We start from the raw sequence: 25,168 nt of genomic DNA, 5'->3' as shown, positions 1-25,168 counted from the left end.
TACTAAAAACTAAAAAGGGAAGGTTATATTTGTCCTAGGGGCAATTAGGAGCCACTGTAAGTTTTTGAGTAGAAAAGAAAACATTTATTAAGTGCTTACTGTGTGCTAAGTGCTTTACAGATATTATTACATAAATATTACCTCCTTACAAGAACCCTGGAAGTGTGGTATTATTATCATTATCCTTGTTTTACAAAAGAGGAAACTGAGACTGACAGAGATCAAATGATTTCCCAGGGTCATACAGCCAAATTTGAACTTACTCCTTCCTGCCTCAAGATCTAGTATTCTATCCAGTTTAAGGAAAGTCACTTTGACAGCTTGGAATAGGTTTAAATATGAGGCAGGGAGATCAATTAGAAGGCCACTGCAATAGTCCAGTTGAGAGATGAAAAGGGCTTGAATTAAGGTGTTGGCTACATGAGTAGAGAGAAAGGATCATGTGGGAGAGACGTTGTAGAGAGAGAAAAAAGAGCAAGAGTTGGCAATTCATTGAAAATAAGGCTATTGTCCTAGAAAACAAGAATGGCAGGTCCTGACGGGGCAGGTTTGGGGGGGAAGGAGTGATAAGTTCCATTTTGAGCAAATTAGAAATCTGCTTATGATGTAAAAATTGTTATTTAATTGGACATTTAAATCTATTTTTTGTGGAATAATTGAATGAATAAATGAAAAAGCACTAAAGTACTTACTGTGTTCAAAACATATTCATAGAAATTGAGTGGATGCCCCTCAATTGGGGAAAGGCTGAATAAGTTATGATAAATGGATGTAATGGGATATTATTGTACTAGAAGAAATGATGAGCAAGCTGATTTCAGAAAAGCCTAAAAAGACTTAAATGAATTGATGCCGAGTGAAATGAACAGAATCAGAACATTGTACACAGTAATAGCAAGATTGTGTGATTATCAGCTGTGATAGACTTAGGTCTTCTCAGCAATATATTGATCCAAAGCAAATCCAACAGACTTGGGATAGAAAATGTCATCTGAGATGTGGCTCTCTTCAATAATATATGATTCAAACCAGTTCCAGTTGTTCAATGATGAAGAGAGCCATCTACCCCCAGAGAGAGGACTGTGGGAACTGGGTGTGGACCACAAGATAGCATTTTCACTCTTTCTGTTATTGTTTGCTTGCATTTTTGTTTTCTTTCTCAGGTTTTTTTCATTCCTTCTTGAGCTGATTTTTCTTGTGCAGCAAGACAATATATATATATACATATATTGGATTTAGCTTAAATTTTAACATTTAACATGTATTGGACTACCTACTATCTAGGGGAGGGGGAAAGTGGGGGGAAGGAGAGGAAAATTTGGAACAGAAGGTTTTTTAAGGATCAATGCTGAAAAATTAGCCATGCATATGTTTTATAAATAAAAAGCTATAATAAAAGAAAAGAAAAGAAACTTGTCATCTGCATTCTGAGATTGAAGCATACCATTTTCACCTTTTTTTGTTTGCCTTTTCTTTCTCATGGGTTTTTCCCTTTTCTTTTGATTTTTCATTCATGACATGCTTAATATGGAAATATATGTTTAAAAGTATTGTATATGTATAACCTATATCAGATTGCTTGCTATCTTGGTAAAGGGGGAAGAGAGGGAGGAATGGGGGAAAAATTTAGAACTCAAAATCTTACAGAAATGCATGTTGAAAACTGTCTTTATATATAATTGGAAAAAATGAAATACTATTGAAATTTTTAAAAGAAAATTAAAAAAGGAAAACATTATGTTCAGCCCTGGGATAGGAAAAAAGCAACATTCCCTGTTCTCAAGGAGTTTGTGGACTCTGATGGAAGAGACAACTCATAGAAGAGGTTTCAGCTACAAGTCAGGTAGAAAGGCCCAGTGGTCCTTAGGATACAGCTGCAAAGCAGATGGCAATACATTTTCTTTAGTGTCATTTCCACTGACAAAACAATATCTATTCCTGATGTGGAGCAATTTGACAGTGTCAGGGACTTTGGTGGTGATTTTTTTTCTGAGTATCTCAGATTGTTCAGGGTACAAGGACTCTAGCCCCCACAGAGACATTTTCCAGGTCAAATCTATATGAGGGAAACTGGTCTAGTGCTCCAGGAGGAACTGAGGTTTAAAAGGAAAGGGAAGGAATTCCGTGGTAGTCTAGAAGCAGGACTGGTTGCATTGAGGTGCTGCTATTCCTAGGTTTCCAAGGATGGTATCCCTAACTGTCTTCACCAGGGTCTAAAGGTCAGGAGTGATCATGGTGGCAGTGGTGGTTTTACTGGTCTAGAACCCTCCTCTCTCTCTCCCTTGGGAATTTTTTGGTGTGGAGCATATATAGTTGAATTTGTGTAAGTTAAATTCCCATTCAATACTACTTGACTGCACATAAGCTTGAGCTACTATTGCTACAGATTCTATCACTATGAACCAGAAATAGATACCAACCACTAATCTCATGAAACCAGTTGACTGGTTATAAATTGGCAGCACTTGGTAGTTACTACTCAATAAATACTTATTGAATAAAAAAAAGTAATTTTTTCATATTTAGCTGTCATCTCCCACCAGCTTAACATATTATAAAGGATCCTAGATTGATATGGAATCAGAAGACATGAATTTAAATCCTGGACATGCCATTTGTGAGCCATATGACCTTGGGCAAATGTACTTCCCTTTTAGGCACAGTTTCTTGATCTGTAAAATAAGGGAGTCAGAAGAAATGGGTCTCTCAGCCCCCTCCCAGCTCCAAAGCTATGATTCTATATTCCTCTTTAGACTTTTCTTCCAACCCCTTCCTGCTGTGGTTGATGAAAAGCATCAGTTGTGAGTTAGAAGTCCTATCTGTCAAGCTTGTGGCAGCTCTCCACTTCCTTCCATTATCCTCCTTCACTCTCCTTTCACCTTCTCTTCCTGTCACTGTCACTTCTGCCACCCCACCTCCAGCCCTTCCCCCTGTACTTCTCAGTCTTTGTTAAATCTTTCACTCTTTCCCTTTCCTGTCTTCACATTCCTCTCAATATTCCTAGTCTGAATTTGTAATCCAAAAAATAAAATAGTGAATGTAACAGTAAAATTGTTGATAAGAGAGCTGGCTTCAGAATCAGTTATTGTTGTTTAGTCATTTTTCATTTGTGTCTCACTCTTCATGACCCCATAGTTTTCTTGATAGCGGTATTGGAGTAGTTTGCAGTTTCCTTCTTTAGTTCATTTTACAGATAAGGAAACTGAGGCAAATGGGGTTAAGTGATTTGTCCAGAGTCACACTGTCAGTAGGTGTCTGAGGCCAGATTTGAGGATTTAAAAACAATACACTGCTAAATAAAGGAGGAAATGTAGCTTATGTAAAAACAAAATATGTGAATAAAATCTACTTAAAATAAAAACATTCAGAAGAGAACCCAAGAAGGAATGAAAAATAATCTATAAGGTATAAAGTACCTATAAGGAAAGAGAACTGCATTCTGATTTCAGAGCTGGTGCTCTATCTACTGTATTCTTTCTACTCCCTACTCTACCTGACTTGTAATAAGTTCTTGTTGACTGACAGATTGACTAATTAGGGCCTAGCTGGCACATAGAATGCAGGAAAACCAGCAATATGAAATAGGACCAGAAAAGTAGGTTAGATTTTAGTTGCAGAGAACCTTTAATTGTGAAGATGCCAGATTATGAAATATGTATTTTATCTTAGAGATAATAAAGAACCTCTGAAGATTTTGAAGGAAAAAAAATGATTTGTTCAGACTTGTAGTATTGGAAGGTTACTTAATAGTTAGCTGTGTGAAGGAGAAAGGAGAGACTAGAAGTATGGAAACTAATTAAGAGGCTATTTTAATAGTCCAGTTGAGAGGTGCTGGGAATCTAGTGGTAGAATGTTTTGATGAATGAATAAAGGAAAGAATGAATGAAAAAATGAGTGAATGAATGAGTAAAAAAACTAACAATGTATTTTTAAAGATATTTCCTAATATCATCTTACAGTTTTTATCTCCAGTAGAAAAAATAAGTTATTCCTGTAAGGCTTGAAAAGAGAAGGTGTGTTTTGTTTTATTTTTAACCACTTCCTCCTCTTCCATATTATATGCTGAAGTTATTTTAAGATTATGCTATTTGGCCCAGATCTATGTTCTCATACTGTACTACTGCTCTTATTTACTCTTCTTCTGTAGCTGAAAAGATTCTAGACCATTTACACCTTTGTTTTTGAGCACCTGGTTCTGAAACCAACCAGGTTTACTTGAGTTGTAGACCTATAGGTACGGTAGTCTATGGAAAAGAAAAAAAAAAAAAAAAAACAAGCAGATTTCTAGATTTTAAGTATATTTTTATCAGCAGGTGACTTTCCCTTGAAGTGAGATCGGCTACTTTATGACATATAATAATATGCACTATACATATGTGTATACGTTATATTAAATAACAAGTTATGTCTGGTATATAATAGTTATAATTATAACCATTTGCCCAAGTGATACAATAAATATTTGAAAACTATTATATATCAAACTCATGTTTCTTTACATGAGGTTGCTAGAGTTTATTTCTAAAGGCTAAAAGTGCTTTCACATCTGAGTAAAATTATATGGAAGATAGAGATAATGATTAAACTATCAGACAGCTGTGCAGTTCTCTCTCTTTAAAGAGACTTGGGTTTGATCCATCACCCTCAGGGATTATTTTTCACTTTTTTCTTGAGTTCTCTTCTATGTATTTTTATTTTAAGTAGATTTGATACACATATTCTGTTTTTACATAGGCTGCATTTCCTCCTTTATTCAACAGTGCCCTTGTAAAATATTTAACAATTAGCTGAGGGATGGAAGGGATGGAGGAGAATATATACAATTCACAATTTTAAGTTTTAACAGTATTATTAACATTTTCTCCATCACTTTCTTAAGCTTAGAAAACCAACAAAACAATACATCAAGCCCTGATTTGTAGTATTTGCTGTTTTCCCAAGGTGTAAATGCTCTCGCTGAAAATATAACAGCCTGGCTGAACCTAGCTCCTTTTTTTTTGTATCCATGTTCTCTACCCTCCCAGAGAACCATACCTTATAATGAAGATTTTTTTTCTAAGAGAAAAAAATTCAGCAAATCAATCAACACATCCCAAAAAAAATCAACATTATAGTCAATGTTCCACATTTATGGACCACCTCCATCTTTGCAAAGAATTGAGGACAAGTGTTTTCTTGTACATTTTCTTTGGGGAACAAGCTCGTTCTTTATTATTTCACAACATTCAGTTTCTAAAGTTTTATAGTTGTTCTTTCCATTTGCATTGTTGTAATCACTGGATACATTGTTTTTCTGGCCCTGCTTACTTTATTTTGCTTCAGTTTATATAAATCTCACAGTGCTTATTTGTATTCATTGTGTTCATCATTTCTTAGAGCACCTAAATATTGTGTTCCATCCACGTAAATCCATCACTTAATAAAGTTCTTTTAAATCACCCACTTTTACTGGTTCTAATTACAATTTGTTACAGTCATTATTCCCAGAATTACAGAAATTCAGAATTGGGAGGGACTTCAATGGTTAAAACTGAAAAATAATTGCCTCTACAACTTATCCAACAAGCGGACATCTAACTTTTCTTCTTTTTTAGTTTTATTTATTTTTTATTTTTAATTCATAGAATAAAAAATCTCTATAATATAGTATAATTTTTTAAAAAGATTACTCACAAAACCAAATTTATGTGTAACTTGCTATCCTTTTAAAATATATAATAAAGTTATTGTGTAAATTTATTTTTTCCATTTCTCTCTCCCATTACTAGACTTACAAATATGCACATATATATGTTATATATATGCAAAATGACTATACATATTTTTATTTATCATTTCTTTCTCTGCATGCAGATAGTGTCTTCTTTCATATATCCTTTGTATTTCATTTAAGTGTTTATAATAGTCAAAATGACTTATTTACCCAAAGTTATTCCTAAAACAAGATTGCTGTAAAATAAGATGAACATTTAATTTTTTCTATGGAGACCACCAGTGAGAGGGAGGCTACTAATCCCCAAGAGAGCCCATTCCCTTTTGGGCAGCTCACATTTTTAGGAAGTCTTTCTGTTTCCCCTTTCAGGGTCCTCCTTAATCTAAATACTTTCCCTCTGAAATTATCTCTAATTTATCCTGCATATATTTTGTTTGCATATAGTTGTTTGCATGTGTCTATGTGTTCCCTAAGAGCAGGGATTGGATTTTTTGCCTTTCCTCAACGTTTAGCACAGAGCCTGACATATAGTAGGAGCTTAAGAAATGATTATTGACTTGATTAAAAATTGCATTTTTGCAACTCCAATTCATTGCTCCTCTCTATCCCCTTTGAGACCAAATAGAAGAAGTTGAATCCTTCCTTTATATAACAGCTGGAAAGCTATCATACATTGGCTAAATATCTCCAGGTTTGTTTTTTTCAGCGAGTCCTCATATAGCAATCATTTGTCATTCTGGTTGTTCTCCGTTGGATGTTTTCTCCATTGTCCTTCCTAAAATATGACACCCAGAATAAAATCTGCATCTCCAGATGTTGTCTCACCAGGACAGATTACAATAGAACTCTTACCTCCTCATTCCTAGAAGCATATCTCTAATAAGATTGAAACCATATTTTGCTTCCATATTTTGACTTAAATGGATGTTGACATCCACTAAAACCTCTAGATCTTTTACTGTCTAACAACACCTTCCCCATTTTGTATTCTTAAAGTTGATTTAAAAAAACAAAAACAAATTGATACTCTCTTTGAAAAAGAGACTATTAAACTTCTCTTTTTAAATCAAAATCTCTTCCCTAGATTTTAAATCTTGCCCTATTACCCTATTTTTTTCTAAGATGTCATTCCAGTGTCAGAAAGTCTAGCATTAATATGGAAATATGTTTAATATGATTATATGTGCATAACCTATATCAGATTATTTGCCATCTTGGGGAAGAGAAGGGAAGGAAGAGGGAGAAAAATTTGGGACTCAAACTTTTACAGAAGTGCATACTGAAAACTATCTTTACATGTAACTATTAAGTGGAGGGGGAAAAAAGAGGCTTAGTAAACCTTACATATGAGAAGCAACTTTTCCTATGGGCCTCTGAGTGACCTTGTACTTTATACCTTGTATTTGTACTTTCTTGTATTTATTTTCATCTTTACCTATATGGGAGACAGCTAAATAGCACAGTGTGCCAGGTCTCAAGTCAGGAAAACCTGAGTTCAAATCCAGCCTCAGACACTTAACTAGCTTTTTGATTCTAGGTGAGTCACTTAACCCTGTTTGCCTCTATTTCTCTGAGTTGGATAAGGAAATGAAAAACTACTCCAGTATCTCTGCCAAGAAAACCCCAGATGGGTTAGGAAGGGTCAGTCACAACTGAAAAACTACTGAACTTCCCTTTATTGCATAGCTCTGAGATTGACATATAGACTTCCATTTCTTTTTTGGAACACTTCCATTTTGCAGAGAGGTGCAGAGAAAATACTTGAGCCAACACTGAAAAGTAAACCATAAGGCATTGGAATTTCTTAGAAGCAGGGAACTTCATTAAAACCATCGTATGCTAGGGCTTTTTTCCTCCTCCATCTGTAAATGGTTTTCCTCTGGTGAGGGAAAGAGAACAAAGAAAAGAAGCTGACATTCCTCCTGTCATTTTCCAGGACTGGGTTCTTTCTTAGCTACCCTACATCCTATTATGAACTGACATAGAATGGTTGACAATTATGTGGTCTAGACTTAGAGAATGTTACAGCTATTCAGGACTTTAGCTATCATCAAGGTCCATCCTTTTCTTTGCAGGTAAGAAAACAGAAGTCTGGAGAGAAAGATGATTTCATAGAATCACCAGTTAAGAGCTGGAAGAAATTATAGAAATCATAGTTCAACCCCCTCATTTTAAACATGAGGAACTAAGGCCCAGGGATGATTTTTCCAAATCACACAGGTAGTTGATAACAAAACCAAGATTTAGACCCAAATGCTCTGACTACAATTCCTATACTCTTTCCCATTATACCATGCTGCCTCCCCATATGCCCAAGATCACACAAAGAGTGTTTTTAATAAAGATCACTTTAATAGAAGCAGGGAAATGATACAGTGGATAGGGATCTAAAATCAGGAGGTTGTTGCTGCTCATTCAGTCGTGTCCAACTTTTCATGACCCTGTGGACCACACTGTACGTGGAGCTTTCTTGGCAAAGATACTAAAGTGATTTGCCATTTTCTTCTCCAATTAATTAAGGTAGACCAAGATTAAATGATTTTGCCAGGTCACACAGCTGGTAAATGTGGTCACACATTTGAATTATGGGCTAACAAACTCTAATCCCAGTACTCTGAGCCATCTAGCTGTCTTCTATGCAAACAACGATTAAATGTCTTGCCTAAAGTTACACAGCTAGTATGTATCCAAGGCTGAATTTGAACTGGGTCTTTCTAGCTTCAGGCCTGATACTGTCAGCCAGCTAGGTGCCAAAGTCTGGAGGACTTGAATTCAAATCCAGCCTTAGGCATTTACCCCAAGTGAGTTGGTAAAGTCACCTAACATCTGTCTGCCAGAATTTCCTCAATTGTAAAATGGAGGTAATAAAAGCACCAACCTCCCAGATTTGTTGTGAGGATTAAACAGAATAATCTTTGTAATGGTTCCTGGTACACAGCAGATGCTTAATAAATGCTTGTTTCCTTTGGAATACTCAGCATACCTTTCCCATTGTCTGGAGTATGACCTTTTTCAAAACTCATTTAAAGAACTTAATAAAGTAGGTGTTACCAGTAAATCAGGCTTTTAGAATTTTCTTGGTTTCTGGGACCCATAGTATTTTGCTGTCCCATTTAAAAAACTATTCCACTTTGTTTGGTAGTCAGCTTCAAATTAGAAATTATTGTACTTTAGTTGTTTTCAATCTCCTGAGGCTGTACTTTGTCAAAGACCTTATATTAGAGATTAGATGTGTTGTCCTCCAACCCATTTCTTATATATGTTTTCTCTTTAATTATCCATGAATGATATCATTAAGAAAGTTTTAAATAATCTGTGCAGGTGGTTTCCATTTTCTTTGAAACTTCTGGTCTTTCAATTGGATTTTTTGTGTAAAAATATGTCATACTACAAATATGAGGCATCTAGATGATGCAGTAGATAAAACATGGACTTGGAGTCATGGAGTCCCTAGTTTTTATCCTTCATCAGACACTGACTGTGTGGCCTTGGGCCTTAGTTTCCTCTGGCTGTGAAATGGGGATTATAATAATACTAATTTCAAAGGATTGTTTTAAGGATCAAATGAGGTAATAAACATAAAGCACTTTTGAAGCCTTAAAACACTATGTAAATATTAACTTCCATTATCATCGTATAAGTCCAGATTTGAATGCGAAGAGTAAGAACAAACTTGGGCACATTTTATTTTTTTACTAAAGCTTTTTTAATTTTTAAAAGATATGCATTACAAGATAACTGTATAAATATATTTATATATATTGTATTTAACATATACTTTAACATGTTTAACATGTATGGGACTACGTGCCATCTAGGGGAGGGGGTGGAGGGAAGGAAGGGAAAAGTTGTAACAGAAGTTTTTGCAAGAGTCAATGTTAAAAAATTACCCATGCATATGTTTTGTCAATAAAAAGCTATAATAACAATAAAAAAGATATGCATGGATAATTTTTCAACATTAACCTTTGAAAAACCCTATGTTCCAATTTCTCCCTCCTCCCCCCCACCCCGTCCCCTAGATAGCAAGTAATTCAATATATGTTAAACATGGTAAAAAATATATATATGTTAAGTCCAATATATGCATACATAATTATACAATATCTTGCTGCACAAGAAAAATCAAATCAAAAAGGGAAAAACTGAGAAAGAAAAATGGAAGCAAACAACAACAAAAAGAATGAAAATGCTATGTTGTGATTCATATTCAGTTCCCACAGTCCTCTCTCTGGGTGTAGATGGCTCTCTTCATCACAAGATCATTAGGTCTGAATCATCTCATTGTTGAAAAGTGCCATGCTTGGACACATTTTAAATGAAACATAGAAATTAGAGATTAAGAAAAAAACAGCATAGGTCTTTTTTACAGTGAGTGATAGAGACAATGTTGAAATAATAATAGTGAATATTTATTAAGCTTCTGTTATGAAAAGTAGTTTTGTGGAGTGGAAAACTGTCCTTGAAGCCAGAAAAACCAGACTCCAAATCATACTTCTGAGCATGTGACTCAGAATCAGTCATTATTCTCAACTCTCTAGGAAACTCTTTAATGATAGAAATGGCCAAAAAGGGGAAAGGTGCCAACCTATGTTAGTCGCAGGAATCTGCATATCCAGGAAGGCACTGTACCACAGATCTATAACCCTATATACAAGGTTGTCTTCTAGGAGCTTGAGACAAAAAAAAAAAAAAGAGAAACAAACTAATCTATTTCCATATATCATAGCTGATCCCAGAAACTACAGCTTTAAAACTTAGCCTTTGGTCTATTTATTTATCTCCAAAAGAAAAATGTGAAAAGAGCAGTCAAAAAAATATGGAAGAGAAAAGGCACATAATACAGCGAGAAATATAAAATATTAAAAAAAAAAAAAAAAAAAGAGTGTCTTAGCCAGAGAAATACTACAAAGAAGAGGATTAAATGGAAAGAAGTAGAAAAGGAATTTGGAAGTTCTGGGATCAAGAGCAGTAGAACAGAGGAATCCTAATGTCCATTCCTTTTTCCTGATCTTTAAGCCACTGTGTTTATGCCTTCAGAAATGCATACAAACAGACATACATACACAATCAGTCCATGCCTTTCATGGGTAAATTCACTATGTCTTGGAATTTAACTGTGGTCTTAAATTTTAGACTGACCTAATCCTTTAATAAAGGAATCTGGCTAACCTTCACTCTGGGTCGTTCGATTGCTCATCTGGCACCAAGAAAGAGTTTAAATTTAAAAGAAAAAGGAGGGCAGGGTTTTGTTTGAGGGAGGAGAGAAGTTTTAAGAATTTAAGAAAGGGGAGAAGAGAAAGTTGAACAAAAGGTTGAAAAAAAAGGCGGGGAGAGAATCATTGAGTCTCTTTTCAGGTTGATTTAGCAAAAGCCTGAGCCAGCTGCCTCTAATGAAGGCTGGTGGGTGTCTGGTTTGTTCTACAGAGACTCTAGCCAACGATGGCCTTTTTACAGTGGCCTCCTGTGTTATTAGCCTTGCGCTATGGCGTCGCCAACTGATTTCTCCAATTCTCTTTTCTCACTGGGCTAGAAAGCAGCTGGTTAAATAGGCCGTGACTCACATAAGCTCCTGTGTCTCTTTTATTGACTGCTTTCTGGAAATGTATCACACACCAAAGAGTCCCTATTGTTGTAGCTTTGCATAGCTGGCTGGGGAGTCATGTTGAGTGCTGAGAGATGGAATCCTGACCTATAGTTTATTGCAGGGTTGGGTTTGGGTGGGGTGCAAGAATTTAAAGATCTCTGGGTAGGAGGAGAAGAATGTCTGAGAATTTCTTTTATCTTCATCTGCCATGAAAGTTGGTGGCCATCGCCACTGTGGTAACACAATTTCTATCGATCTTATCTTTATGACCCCACATCCCTCAGCTAAGTGGATCTCTTCTAATGTGGGTTATAATGAGAGATTAGTAAGCATCATGGTGCAGGTTATAGCACTGACATGCATCTGTCTGGTGCTTGATTACAAGGACATCCACGTTTAGACCACGAGAGCTGTCCGTTTTCAATAAATGCACCCGTGGCCCATCTGTTCTTGCATTGTATTTTAAAGCTCATCACCAACTGTTGCACTTGACAGGTGTGTAGATTTAATCACCACAAGATGTGGATTAAGCCATCCAGACTGTCTGCCACATCACCCTGTGTGTGACGCTCATGATGAGGCAGATGCTGTGCATTCACCAGTATCAACAATGCTTGATCAGTGGGACCCCTGGTTTGAGACACTGAGAGAAAACATCTTAATTACTCCAGTACTTTCCTACATTGGTGTTTAGAGCATTATGCTAATGAGTCCAAAGTCACTGTTAGTGTCACACAGAGGAGAATTCTGTTATGACTTGCGGCTGGGTGTTTTGCGCATAGTAGGCATGTAATATTTTTATCTATTTGATACATTGATGTTTTTCCCACATTCTTCAGCCTCGTCAGCTCTTTTGCAAGTGCATGCTGTGAGCCATAATCCAGGCAAAGAGAGTAGAAGCCAGGACATCAAACCAAGACTTGAGGAAGGGAGGAGAGACATAAAATATCAGGGTGGGAAGGATACTCAGCAGCTAGCTATTGAATCCAGCCCATAGCCCCCAAAAAGCTCACCTCCACAGCATCCTCAAAAGGTAGCCGTAACACCTTGAGGTGAAATCCACTAACTATGTCCAGCAGCAAGCCCATTCTCCCTTTAGATAATTGTCATTGTTAGGAAGTTTTTCCTAGAACCAAACCTAAATATACCTCTTTGCTTCTGGCACTGCCTCTTAGGATCAAACAGAACAACTAATTCTTATTCCACAGAACACCCTTTTCAATAGGAAGGATAACATTTTCAAATACATGCATCACTAACTTGAAATTGAGCATCTTTGGCTAAGTATACATTAAACTCTCTTCGTGATCATCCAGAAAAGAGAGAGGTGGAGGAGCACACAGAGAGAAAGAGACAGAGACAGAAAACAGGGAAAGAAAGACAAAAAGACAGAGTTCCGCAACTCGTCCTAACCATAATCTTAGGAAACAAAGTTTGGTAAAAGCAGGTATTATTGGAGCCCCCTAATTCCCACTCTGCTCCTCTGATCTCTAGATATGTTTGTGCTTTCTGAAATGCTAACAGGGATACATACATACACATGTATAAACAAATACAGACATGTACACACATAGAGACCATGAATTAGCCTCTTATATTTCAACTATTTATGCAACATTATTTCTTTGTTTTCTTGGTGGTGACATTCTTGGGTTTCGGATGGGGGGAGAAGAAAGCCTCACGATGATAATGTACTGAAAGTAAATGAAATTAAATAAGCGAAGCCGTGCTCATCACTACTTCCTTCCCCCCTGGGTAATTCAATTCAAGCTCTCTCTCTGATGGCAACTCACAGGGACTGTCTCTGTCACCCCGCTGGGGCCTGGAGTCTTAACATCTAAATAAAAGTTTCACTCAAGCATTTTTTATGCTCCTGCCAGCAGGATCAGTGAGCTGGTGTGGGCACATTAATGTAATATTCATACTCACAGACTCTCCCTGCACACAAGGCAACATCTTCCCATTTTCATAATTATAGATGTTCCATAAAATGGCATTTAGATTTGCATTTAAGAAAAGGGGGGGTAAGAATTCCAATAAAACGTTTAACATGTCTTTTATGAGTCAGTCTCTTGGCATTTTCAGCAAGATGTTGTGTCTCTGGGTTTAACAAGGTCTCAAAAAAAAAAAAAAAAAAAAGCTGTGTGAAAAAAGAATAGTAGAAAATTCTAAGCTTACTCACCTCCCCCAGAGACCCAAATTTCAATTGTAATCTCCAGCAGTTAAATATCTTTGAAAGTCCCCTTTTGCCCAGAGCTTAATTGGAAGGAAGGGAAACATTCCTGTCAAGTGTCTTCACTAGTATGCAGGACCTGTTTAAGCAATATTTACGCTCTGATTCTTCAACCCCTCCCAAACTGATTGATAAAGACCTTGACCACTGCCCTCTTAGACAGTAGTATGCAGCAAACCTCAATAATTTGCAAGGATTCTGGAAAAGAGGAAGTAATCCTAGAAAAATGAACTTTACTTCTGCTGTTCTTTGTCCCTTGTGTTCACCCAGAGACCTATTTGTGAGGATTTATAGCCAACACAGAGTTTGCTAACAATAAAACACAAAGGCAAAAATGGGCCCTGAACAAAAAAGTTGACAATGTACGTGAATTGGATGAAGGATCTGGCACTGTAGACATGCTAAGAAGGAAAAATGATCCATGCTTAAAATGCAACTGGTGTGGGGACCCAGGCTAAGATTCTTTTTTTAAAGAACACATTATGATCATATGAGATTCTCAAGACATTGAAGAGAGAATCAGTGGGGTTTCACACACACAATGGAACTATGGTACATGTCTCCATTTTTGTTTCTATGCATGTGTAAGGGAAAGTGTGGAGCATTTAGCAGACTAAAAGAAATTCATTGGTGTTTGAAGAATAAAAGGATTCTGACTATATCAACCCTTTTACCTCTTCATCTTTCCCTAATGATGAAATTCCCCATTCTGATTTTTTTCTCCCCCCCCCCCATCATTGTCTTTCTGACTCCCTCTTCCTTACAGCCTCTGTCCTTTCCCTTTCCTTTTATAACATGAACAAAAAAGCCTTGTGGAGGCAGATGGATTAAGATATCAACTTCTTAATAAATTTGTACCTAATGAGGTTAATTGAAAGCTAAGTGTGTTGAGCAGTGCACAATTAAAGGCTGGTGTGGATTCCAAGATTTCTCTCATCATTTTAAAAGTCTCAAACTCTTTTAGGCTCTTTGGGATGATTTAAGGAAACTAATGGTTTAGGCGATCATTGCTCAGTTTAGCTTGCATAGCCCTTTTATCCAGTGAATTTATAAAGTGGAAGTTCCTAAAGTTGAATTAGTTCTACTTCGTTATGTACATATATGTTTGCCTGTAGTTCCCTGTTTATGGTGAAAGCCATTCTCAATACAGTTTTTCCCCCTCTGATAGAATATAAGCAATTTGAGGACAGGGTCAGTATCTTTAACTTTTTCAAAATTGAAGACATTCAATTCATTCCCACAAGTGAGATATTAAATAATTGCCAGGCAATAACTTCCTTTTTGAATTAAATTGAATTCAATTTTTCATTTAACTCTTGGTTAATTGAATGTGGATTATCTAGTTTGGGACTTAACTTCCTGAAGGCTTCCTTCTCCTCTTGCCACAAATTGATGTGTGCTCAGAGAATTCCAATTTGCTTTCTTAATAATCTAAAGGGGGGAGTATATTTAGTAATAAACTAATGTATTCCAAAGACATAAAGAAAATTTGAGTATTTACATGCTTGTTTTTTTTTTCTAATCTGTTATATTCAATCTTCTCTATCTTATTTCCTTAGCAGAAATGGGAGACATCATTACAAAAGGGGCCCAGGAACTGGAAGACATTATAAAGCAGGGATACTTGGAGAAGAAATGCAGAGGTAATAATAATCAGTTACAGTATCAAAAGCCATAGAGTATATGGTTTGAATAGAATTTAGGCCAAGATATTTGAAAACAGTATGGGGGAGCCATAATTCTGCATTTCATTGAAATTGTATTGAGTTCAGCTTCTGGCACTGACACTTGCTAGCTATGTGACCTTGAATAAGTCACCTAGCTGCTCCAGACCTCAGTTTACTCATAAAGTACAGACTATATGATGAGGTTCTTTCTAGCCCCAGATCCATGAGTCTATATGCAAGGGGCCATCTCTAAGAACCCTTACAAAAGTGTAATGGAGCATGTCCCCAGGGGTATACTTCTTATGTCAGCTGTAAGAAGGCCCAAATTTAAATTCCAAGCAAGCCCAGGTCTGGACCATTTAACTCAGTTGGTTCAAGCGCGGTGCTAATGAGCTCCAGCTCATGAACTTCAATGGGTAAATTAGTTAGCACAGAGGTAGATTTACCCCATGCCCTTAACCTGGGACATTATTTTTGTTCACCTTCCCTTCCAAAAAAAAAAAAAGTAAAAAAAAAAAAAAAAGGTCCTAAAAACAGGAATGAATCAGAAATGTTCGAATGAAGTCAGCTGCAGGGATGATAGATAGAAGAGAGCCCTGATTCTGTACCTTATTGAGCCCCTTGCCTCAGCTCTGTGACTCAATATGGGATAACCTGTGGGAGTAAAGGGGAGGGTTTCACAGTCCATTAACCTGGGAAATAAAACAGGAACACACCGGACCATGTGTTGGTACATTTTACTGATTCTTCAAGTGGTTGTCGTTATCTGAATTTATGTCCGCTCCTGCTCCTTCATTTAGATCATGGTTTCTTTGGCTCCGAGTGGCAGAAGCGATGGTGTGTTGTCAGTAAAGGGATCTTCTACTACTACTCTAATGAGAAAAGTAAGTGTTCCCCATTTGCACAGCAGCCGCTCATTCCTGGATCCAAACACTCCGTAAATCCTCCAACTCTGGGGCCCATAGGTCTCAAGATAGCAGTCTTTAACTAACACCTATTCAGGGCAGGTGCTTAGGTAAGGGATACCTTGATGCTTTGTAAACAGTGAAACAGATGTGAGGAGAAGCTAGGTACTTTGCAGAACACTCCAGTGTCCCATTTAAAAAGATGCTCGTTTAATGAGGCTCTTGTTCATTGTTCTGGGTGGTCCAGTGGATAGACCTGGAATCAGGAAGCCTTTGAGTTCAAGTCTAGTCTCAGACATTCACTGGTTATGTAACCCTGGATACTTAACCTCTGTCTGCCTCAGTTTCCTCTAATGTAAAATGAGGATAAATTATTATTATAATTAGCCATCTACCTCACAGAGTTATTGTGATGATACAACAAAACAATATTTTTAAACACTGCAAATTTTAATTTGCTGTATAAATGCTAACTATTATCATTATCAACATTATGGCTTTCAAAGTGCTTTCCTCCCAACTGCCCTATAAAGGCAGGTAGTACAAGCATTATAATCTCCATTTTATCTAGGAATATGAGACTCTGAGACACATTCAGCAATAGGACTGAAGCTTTGTCTCTTGAATTTAAGTTCCTGGACTCTCTCCATTACTCCACACTGCCATGGAAGCCTTGATTAGTCCTAAAAGTCCTTTCAGATCTCTTCCCATTGTAATTTGTGAATGAAAGCATTCATTACCTGGGCCTTCTAGTGAAGAGCTTTTCTGAGCTGGGCTGGTCCTCAGCCCACAGACATGCTGTCATTCATATTTCATAAAGAAAAATAAGAGACATTTAAACAACTTATCACACACTCATGCCCAGAAATAAACACCCAAAGCCCAGGAGAAGGAGAGAGCAAGGAAAGAGTATAATTAGAAAGAATGGTTGAAGAGAATATTGTACAAAGCAACAGCAAGATTATGTGATGATTGACTCTGATGGACATTACTCTTTCCAACAATGAGGTGATTCAGGCCAATTCTAATAGATTGTGGGACTGAATGTGGATCACAAAGTAGTTTTTTCACCTTTTTGTTGTTGTTTGCTTGCTTTTTGTTTTTTTCTCATTTTTTTTTCCTTTTTGATCTGATTTTTCTTGTGTAGCACAATAAATGTGAAAATATGTATAGAAGAATTGTACATGTTTAACATATATTAGATTGGTTGTTGTCTATAGAGAGAGGTTGGGGAAGGGAGGGGGAAATTTTGGAACAAAAGGTTTTGCAATGTTAAAAACTATCTTTATATGCATTTTGAAAATAAGCTGTTATTTTTAAAAATGAAAGAAAGAATGGTTGACTGGACCATTTATATAATAAAAAAGAACTTTTAAAATAGCTTTAATAGCTTAAAAATGCACCAACAGTTTGGGGACACCACATATAATCATAGGATCTAAAACTAGAAGAAACCTTACAGACTGAGCCTTTGTATGCATGTTCAGTTCTGACTCAGTAGCTGGCCAAAAAATCTCTTCTTAATCCCACTGTCAGTAGACATGAAAGAGTCCTAGAAGACTTGTCCATACCAGAAGTCCAAAAAGCAATACACTCTAAGTATGTTTATAAAAACTCTCATTATCCAGGATCCTGTCCCTCTCCCTGTCCCCATCATTTTGTTATTGAGTGATTTTCAGCTGTGTATAACTCTTCAGGACACCATTTTGGGGTTTTCTTGGCAAAGATACTGGAGTGATTTGCCATTTCTTTCTCCAAGTAATTTGACAGATGAGGAAACTGAGGCAAACATGGTTAAGTGACTTGTTCAGGGTCGCACAGCTAGTAAGCGTCTGAGGCTAGATTTGAAATCAGGAAGATGAGTCTTCCCAACTCAAGTCCTAGCACTCTATCCACTGAACTGAACTCCCCATACCGTAACCATATCCTAAGTTTTCTTACCTCCATGCCAAGCCAGTCCCTGTATTTGGATTCCCCATCCTCTCCTTTCTCTATGTTGCTCATTTCCATTTTTAAATCATACCCATCTTCAAGATCCAAATCAGTGACTCCTTCTCTAGGAAATCTTCCTCAGCTCCTCATGACCAATTAGAAACAACCTTCCTGGGGGCAGTTAGATGGTGTGGTGGATAGAGTACCAGCCCTGGAATCAGAAGGACCTGAATTCAAATCTTCTTAATACTTACTAGCTGTGTGACCTTGAGCAAGTCCCTTAACTCCAATTTCCTCACACTCTGCTTAAAAATATGAATAAAAATAAAGAAATGATCTTTCTCTAGAATCCTTGTAACCTCTTATTTATAACTTCTTTTATTCAGTTATCTTGGGTTTGAGGAAGTTTGGGTTTTTTGTTTTGCTTGTGTCATGCTTATTTGTATGAATGTCTTATCCTCACTACTAGGTTGGAACCTCCATGAGGGCAATAATTGTGTCTTATTTGCTTTGGTTGAATTTGATTCTGTTCTTTCAGATGGGTGCAGACAAGCCTAGAACACCCAGTCTTCTTTCTCTTCTTCCTATCATTTCTTCTCCCTTCCCTTCAACTCCCTTTATCTCTTCTTCTTTCTGTTCAATCTCCTGCATTGTCAAGATAAGGAAACTGAGGCCCAGGGAAAAACTTATTATACGTTTCACAGATAACAGGGTCAGGATTCAAATGCAGCTCTCAACTCCAAATCAAGACTTCTTTCCATCACATTATGAGATTGCTTTTAGGAGAATGGAGACTTTTAGGAGAATGGAGACTACCTTCAGTAGTTATCAATTGTAACTACAATCAGTATACAATGAATAGGGGCAGCCAGGTGGTACAGTGGTTCAAGCATAGGTCCTGGAATCAGGAGGATGTGAATTCCAATGTGACCTCAGAAACTTAAAAGACTAGTTGTATGACTAGTCACATAACTCCCAATTGCCTTGCCAAAAACAAATACATGAAATTCTAAAATATTTAATGAATACCATTAATACAGCCATTACAAATATGATTTTTTTAAAAAGATTAGCCTGAGTGGTAATTCTGTGAAGCTAGCATGCTCATTCCTGACTAGAGTTAGCATTCCTATGCTAACTGTAACTGTAGCATTCCTAAACCTGAATTACAAGTACTATGATCATAACTGGGAGGGACTAAGTTCAGCCAGTCCAATCCTTTTCACTTTATTTATCCATTTATTTATTTAGCTATTAATTTATTTCCTTTCTCTCTGCGTCATTATCAGTGACCCACCAACTGAAGTAGGGGCTCTATATCCTTCACAGCTACAAAATGCAAAGAAGTATTTGAATTAATTGGGATTTGAAGTCGGATACCCAACATTCATATCCCATCTCTGCCCCTTATTCTCATTGTGGCTTTGGGCAAGAAAAACTTACTTTCTTTGGGACTCAGTTTCCCTATCTATAACATGAAAGGAATGAATTCAATAACTTCTATTTTTTTCAGCTATAAATCTATCATTCTATAAGCTTCCTTTTTAAAATTTATTATTATTATTTTATTCTCTTCCTCCCTTCACTTTACAAGTGAGGAAATGGAGACCCAGAGAGATTAATTAATTTGCCCAAGGACTAACCCATGACTCCAATTCAGCTCCCTTTCCATCTGCTGTCTCTTCCCCTGTGTCATCATTCTCCCTCCACAAGCCCCCCAACCACAATTCCTTCTCAGATTCCTGAGCAGGCAAGCCAGGCGAGCCTGGCTAGTTTTGTTTGGCTCAAATCTCTGAACAAACAATGTAATGTATTGTCAAAATGGAAGTATTTTGCTATTGCCGTTGTATAAAAATAGGTGGCTAATATCTTGAACCAGCCCAGGCATCTCTGGATATATGACCATGTGTGTCTTCCGTTCATTCAGAAATCCTTTATCCTTATGGCTTTAAAAGAGAGAGAAAGAAATCCATGCTTTTATTGACCATTTTGCCATCAGGGTGAAATAAAATCTGGTGACCAAAGAAACAACAAAACATTTTAGTGGCCGGTTAGAACAAGGAGAGATACTTTAACAAAAAAGATTCTGGTGTCAAAAACCACTGTTACATGGCTCCCTTCTCGCCAGTTACTTCTTATTGTACCCAGGACATTCTGTAAGTACAGAATGGTTGTGTATTTCTTTGAGCTCAACCAGGTGAGGATAGCCATGGATATGGGGGAGCCAAGAACTGTTTCTATTTTTTCTCCTGTCATCTCTATTTTCTTTATGATAGATATTGTGGAGGAATTAAGGAAACAAACATTTATTAGGCTCCTACTATGTGCCAGTCACTGTGCTAAGCACTTTACAAATATGATCTCATTTGATCCTCTTAAAAAGTGATCCATCCATGGGAAGTGGTTGCTATTACCATCTCCATTTCACATTTGGGGAAACCAAGATAGTCAGAAGTTAAGTGACTTGCCCAGGATCATACAGCTAGTATCTGAGGCAGAATCTGCATCCAGTTCTTCCTGACTCTGGCCAGTGTTCTATCCATTATGTCACCTTGCTGAATTTATGTAAGGGGTATGGTTCTGTGTTTCTCTTGACAAAATAAATTAGTCCCTGTCTTTTTTAAAGAACTTACAAGCAGAAAACAGCATGATCATGGGCAGACTCCCTAAAAAATCTTTCTCTTTTAAAAAAAATTTATCTGTTCCTCATATTCGGAAAATTTGACTTACTCTCCTTAGTCCCAGAGAGCAGAGTTTGGAGCAGTAAAGAGAAGTTTCAGAATCTATTTTAACTTAGTATAAGGAAAAACTACCAACAATTAGAGGACCCCCCCAAAAAAAGGAGAATGGGCTGATGGGACATAGGTAGGTTCTCTCCCTCAGTGGAGGTTTCAAACAGTGTGAACGGTCACTTGTTGAAGATGTGCTTGAGATTATTCTCTGAATTCTTGTTCTTGATCCAGATAGCCTTTGCGATTCTGTGTTAGACAATGATTTTTGTTTTTGAGGCAGTTGGAGTTAAGTGACTTATCCAGAGTCATACAGCTAGGAAGTGTTAAATGTCTGAGACTGGATTTGGACTCAGATTCTCCTGATTCCAGGGCTGGTGCTCCATTCACTGTGCCATCTTAGCTGCCCCTATTATGATCTTTGGCTGTCAAATAAGGAATCTTATTTCCCACTTTCTCTTGTTCACTTCAAGGCATTCTCTTTTTTCTTTTGCCCACCCTCACTTTTCTTTCTTCCTCCACACCCTTCCCAAAGCTTCCATTGATTGGACATTTGTAGCCAAACATGAAGTGTGTGTGTGTGTGTGTGTGTGTGTGTGTGTGTGTGTGTCTCCCTGTCTATCTCTCTTTGTCTCTCTCTGTCTCACTGCCTCTATGTTTCTGTCTCTTTCTCTCTTTCTGTCTCTGTGTTTCTATCTCTCTATCTCTCTCTTTATCTCTGTCTTTCTTTCTCTTTTTGTCTCTCTCTGTGTCTCTCTCTTTGTCTCTGTCTCTGTCTCTCTGTGTGTCTCTATGTGTGTGTGTGTCTCTTTCCCTGTCTCTTTTTGTCTTTCTCTGTGTCTCTGTCTCTCTCTCTTTCTGTCTCTGTCTTTCTATCTCTCTGACTCTCTCTTTATCTCTGTCTTTCTCTCTTTGTCTCTCTCTGTGTGTCTGTCTTTGTCTCTGTCTCTCTGTCTCTCTCTGTCTCTCCTCCTCCTCCACCTCCAGGCATAGTCTGTATTCCCAGTAACCTTGAAAAGGATCTTGACCTCTGGCAATATTCCAGAGATAGGGGAGGCAACCAAAGGCCCTAACGTTCAAAAGTGCTCAGGATTTGCTTTATCAGGATGGCAATTTATGTGTACAAATAATATGGCATCATTTTTCTCTAAGAGAATTCCTTCCTAGCTTGACCTCCACGAGATGGTTTTTTAAAATGGTCATTTTTTCATCATTTTCCTCTATCGTCAAAACCTCCTCCTTTCCATTCCCTATTTGAGGGGAGAATTTCAGAGGGCAAGGACACAGTGGCGTTAGGAACCCTCTCTTGCTGTCCCTGCTCTCGGTATGAGCTCTGCAGCCTTTCATAATAATGTTTCAGCTCGGTAATGGCCTTCAAGAGCCCCATATTGCCAGCCCTACTCTCCCAGCTGTAATCATCCCTCCTCTCTCTGCTATTATAGATCTCTTAACATTCTAATAAATTCTCCCTCTCTGTTGTACTCTTCTGGCAAAATAACCTTTCATGTTGCATTTCCCCAGCCAGGCAGCGATCTTTGCTTTGCTCTAACCGTAACCTCTTCTTCTTCTTTCCCAATAACCTTTCCTAGACTACTTTGGCCCCTCTGGGATAGCACAGGTGTTTTCATGCTTTTCCTTCACATGCCCGGGGAAGATGTCTTCCCCTAGCAGTGAGATCTCTCAGGACCTAGCTTTTCCTCTTTTTCAGGTAAGCAGCCCAAAGGGACCCTTTTCATCAAGGACTACAACGTACAGATGGCCCCCTACCTGCGACGAGACTCCAAGAGGGAGTCCTGCTTTGAGCTGACCTCGCCGGACAGACGCGGCTATGAGGTAAGAGAGGCCCCCGTGGAGGCTCCTCTCTCCCTGTCACTGCAGCCTCGTCCCCTCTGGCACATGCTGCTCTGGTGTCCATCACTTTCTAGTCAGTCAGTCATTCAACAGACATTGAATGAGTGCCTCCTGTTTGCCAGGCGCTGTGCAAAGTGCTGGGGGCTCACCCACAAAAGTGAGACTTTTCCTGCTGCCTCTGCTCGTTTCTGACCTGACGTGCATCTTCTCCTTACTGGGCTGGGCTGACCCCTGCAATTCATTGCCCATTTCTCGGATCTCTGTGTCCCACCCACATCCCAGACACCCAGCTTGACAAGAGTGTTCCAAACCTGTCTTTCCATCTCCATTTCATTACTTGCTGCCTGCGTCTCACCCTTCTCCCTCCCATCTTCCCATCATACACTGACTGCTTTCTTGCCTATTCCAACATGCAATCTTAATTCCTTTTGCTCTGTCTCTGACTTGCTATAAATTTTCTTCCCTGTCCCTGTGACTTGTCCTGTTTTCTTTCTGTTTTGCTTCCTCTCCCTCTCCTTTTCTCTTTCTCATCCTCCCTCCCACTTCCCCTCTCCCTCCCTTCCCTGTCTTTTATGGGTGTGTCTCTCTCTGTCTCTGTGTGGGTGCCTCTGTGTATGTGCCTATCTCTATGTAGTCCTTTCTATCTCTCTGTCTCTCTATGTGTCTCACTACGTATCTCTGTGTATGTCTGTCTGTCTCTCTTTCTGTCTTTCTCTTTGTCTCTTTCTTTTTCTGTCTTTCTCTGTCTCTGTTTCCGTATGTGTATCTCTCTGTCTCTGTCTCTGTCTCTGTTTGTCTCTGTCTCTATCTCTCTCTGTCTCTGTGTCTCTGTGTCTCTGTCTCTTTCTCTGTCTCTTTCTCTCTCTCTCTTTCTCTCTCTCTTCTCTCTCTCTCTCTCTCTCTCTCTCTCACACACACACACACACACACACACACACACACATACACACACTCTCTCTCTCTCTCTTTCCTTTCTCTCTCTCTCTCTCTCTCTCTCTCTCTCTCTCTCTCTCTCACACACACACACACACACACACACACACACACACACACATACACTCTCTCTCTCTCTCTCTCTCTCTCTCTCTCACACACACACACACATACACACACTCTCTCTTTCTCTCTCTCTCTCTTTCCTTTCTCTCTCTCTCTCTCTCTCTCTCTCTCTCTCTCTCTCTCTCTCTCTCTCTCACACACACACACACACACACACACACACACACACACACACACCCATAAGGGAAATTTTTATTTCTCTTTCCCCACCAATTCTTCTGCACAGCAGGCAATAGATTATTCTTCCATGTCCTTCCTATTATTCAACACAGTCTTCCTGATTCTATGTATAACTCTCACACACTGCCCCCCCCCAAAAAAAAAAAAGATTCCTTTTTGTATGCTGGTGATTTTATCTTCTATTGATACAACCAAGGAACATTTTAGCTTATTGTGGGGAAAAAAAGGGGATGCCACGCAAAAGTCATTAGCCTTTTGACTAACAGATATCTACCAATGCGTCTCCCTTCGTTGTAGACTTTTAGTCCTCATATAAATTATAAATTAGATCTAAAAATTATGTAAAATTAAATAAGATATAAAATTATATTATATATAAAACATATAAATTTCCCAGTCCTTCACAAAGAATCAAATGTCAATGCTTATTCATTTCCTCTGAAACTTGGAACATTTCCATAGAGTCTCTAGTAATCTTTGGTTCTCTGAAACTAGATAGGAGATATAGCGATATATCTAGATACATGTATGCACAACACGTGTGTACACACATGTTTGCATATATGTACATATATGTTGGTAAATAACTAGGTATAAAAATATACCGTATGTATGTTTTTAAATCTTCTTTATGAAGTTCTGCAGTCCCCTCTTGGGAGCCTTTCTGATTTCCTCGCAGCTGCTGCAGATGCTTCCTGTCCACCTCTGAAGTAATTTTGTATTTACTTATCTGCATACATGCTGTTTCCCTGCTGAAGAACCATAAGTTCCTTAAAAACCAAACCTTTTTTTCTCTTTCTCTTATCTTCCTATCTCAAATATCTACACAAGAAATGGAATAATACAGTAGGCATTTATTGAATTGCATTGAATTAAATTCTAGAATTGGCAAATCCTACTTTGTTCACGTTTCAATTTTACATAATCTTTCTGCTAAATCTGTATAGGATTGTATATGCAGAGCAGACTCAACTTAAAGGGTCATCAAGTTTAACCTTCTAATTATAGATTAAGAAACTGAGGCACAAAAAAGTGAAAGGACTTATTCAATCTTACATAGATAATAAAGAGCAAAACTGAAATTTGATATTAGGTCCTGTGCCATCATCATCATTGTAGCATTTATATAGTGCTTTAAGGTTTACAAAGCACTTTATATGTATTATCCCATTTGAGCATCACAACCCTGTGAGACAAATGCTATTATTATCCCCACTTTACAGATGAAGAAACTAAGGCAGACAGAGTTCAACTGACTTGCCCAGGATCTCATAACTAGTGGATGCTTGCTCAGGATTCAAACTCAGGTCTT

General features: G+C 37.9%; 1 protein-coding gene across 2 annotated transcripts in view; it reads left to right on the top strand.

Moving 5' to 3' along the window:
- Window positions 1-25,168, top strand: part of SKAP1 (src kinase associated phosphoprotein 1) — a 380,507-nt gene that overhangs the window by 276,667 nt on the left and 78,672 nt on the right. The window contains exons 5-7 of one of the 2 annotated variants that reach the window (XM_051994724.1): window positions 15,096-15,176; window positions 16,001-16,084; window positions 22,475-22,599. In XM_051994724.1, coding sequence (XP_051850684.1) covers window positions 15,096-15,176; window positions 16,001-16,084; window positions 22,475-22,599 — 290 coding nt within the window. Of the gene's footprint in view, window positions 1-15,092; window positions 15,177-16,000; window positions 16,085-22,474; window positions 22,600-25,168 lie in introns of both variants that reach the window. The other variant, XM_051994723.1, reaches the window with a different exon arrangement.

This window comes from Antechinus flavipes, chromosome 4, assembly GCF_016432865.1.
Source record: "Antechinus flavipes isolate AdamAnt ecotype Samford, QLD, Australia chromosome 4, AdamAnt_v2, whole genome shotgun sequence".
Taxonomy (NCBI): Eukaryota; Metazoa; Chordata; class Mammalia; order Dasyuromorphia; family Dasyuridae; genus Antechinus; species Antechinus flavipes.
This window is presented reverse-complemented; position numbering and strand designations above follow the sequence as displayed.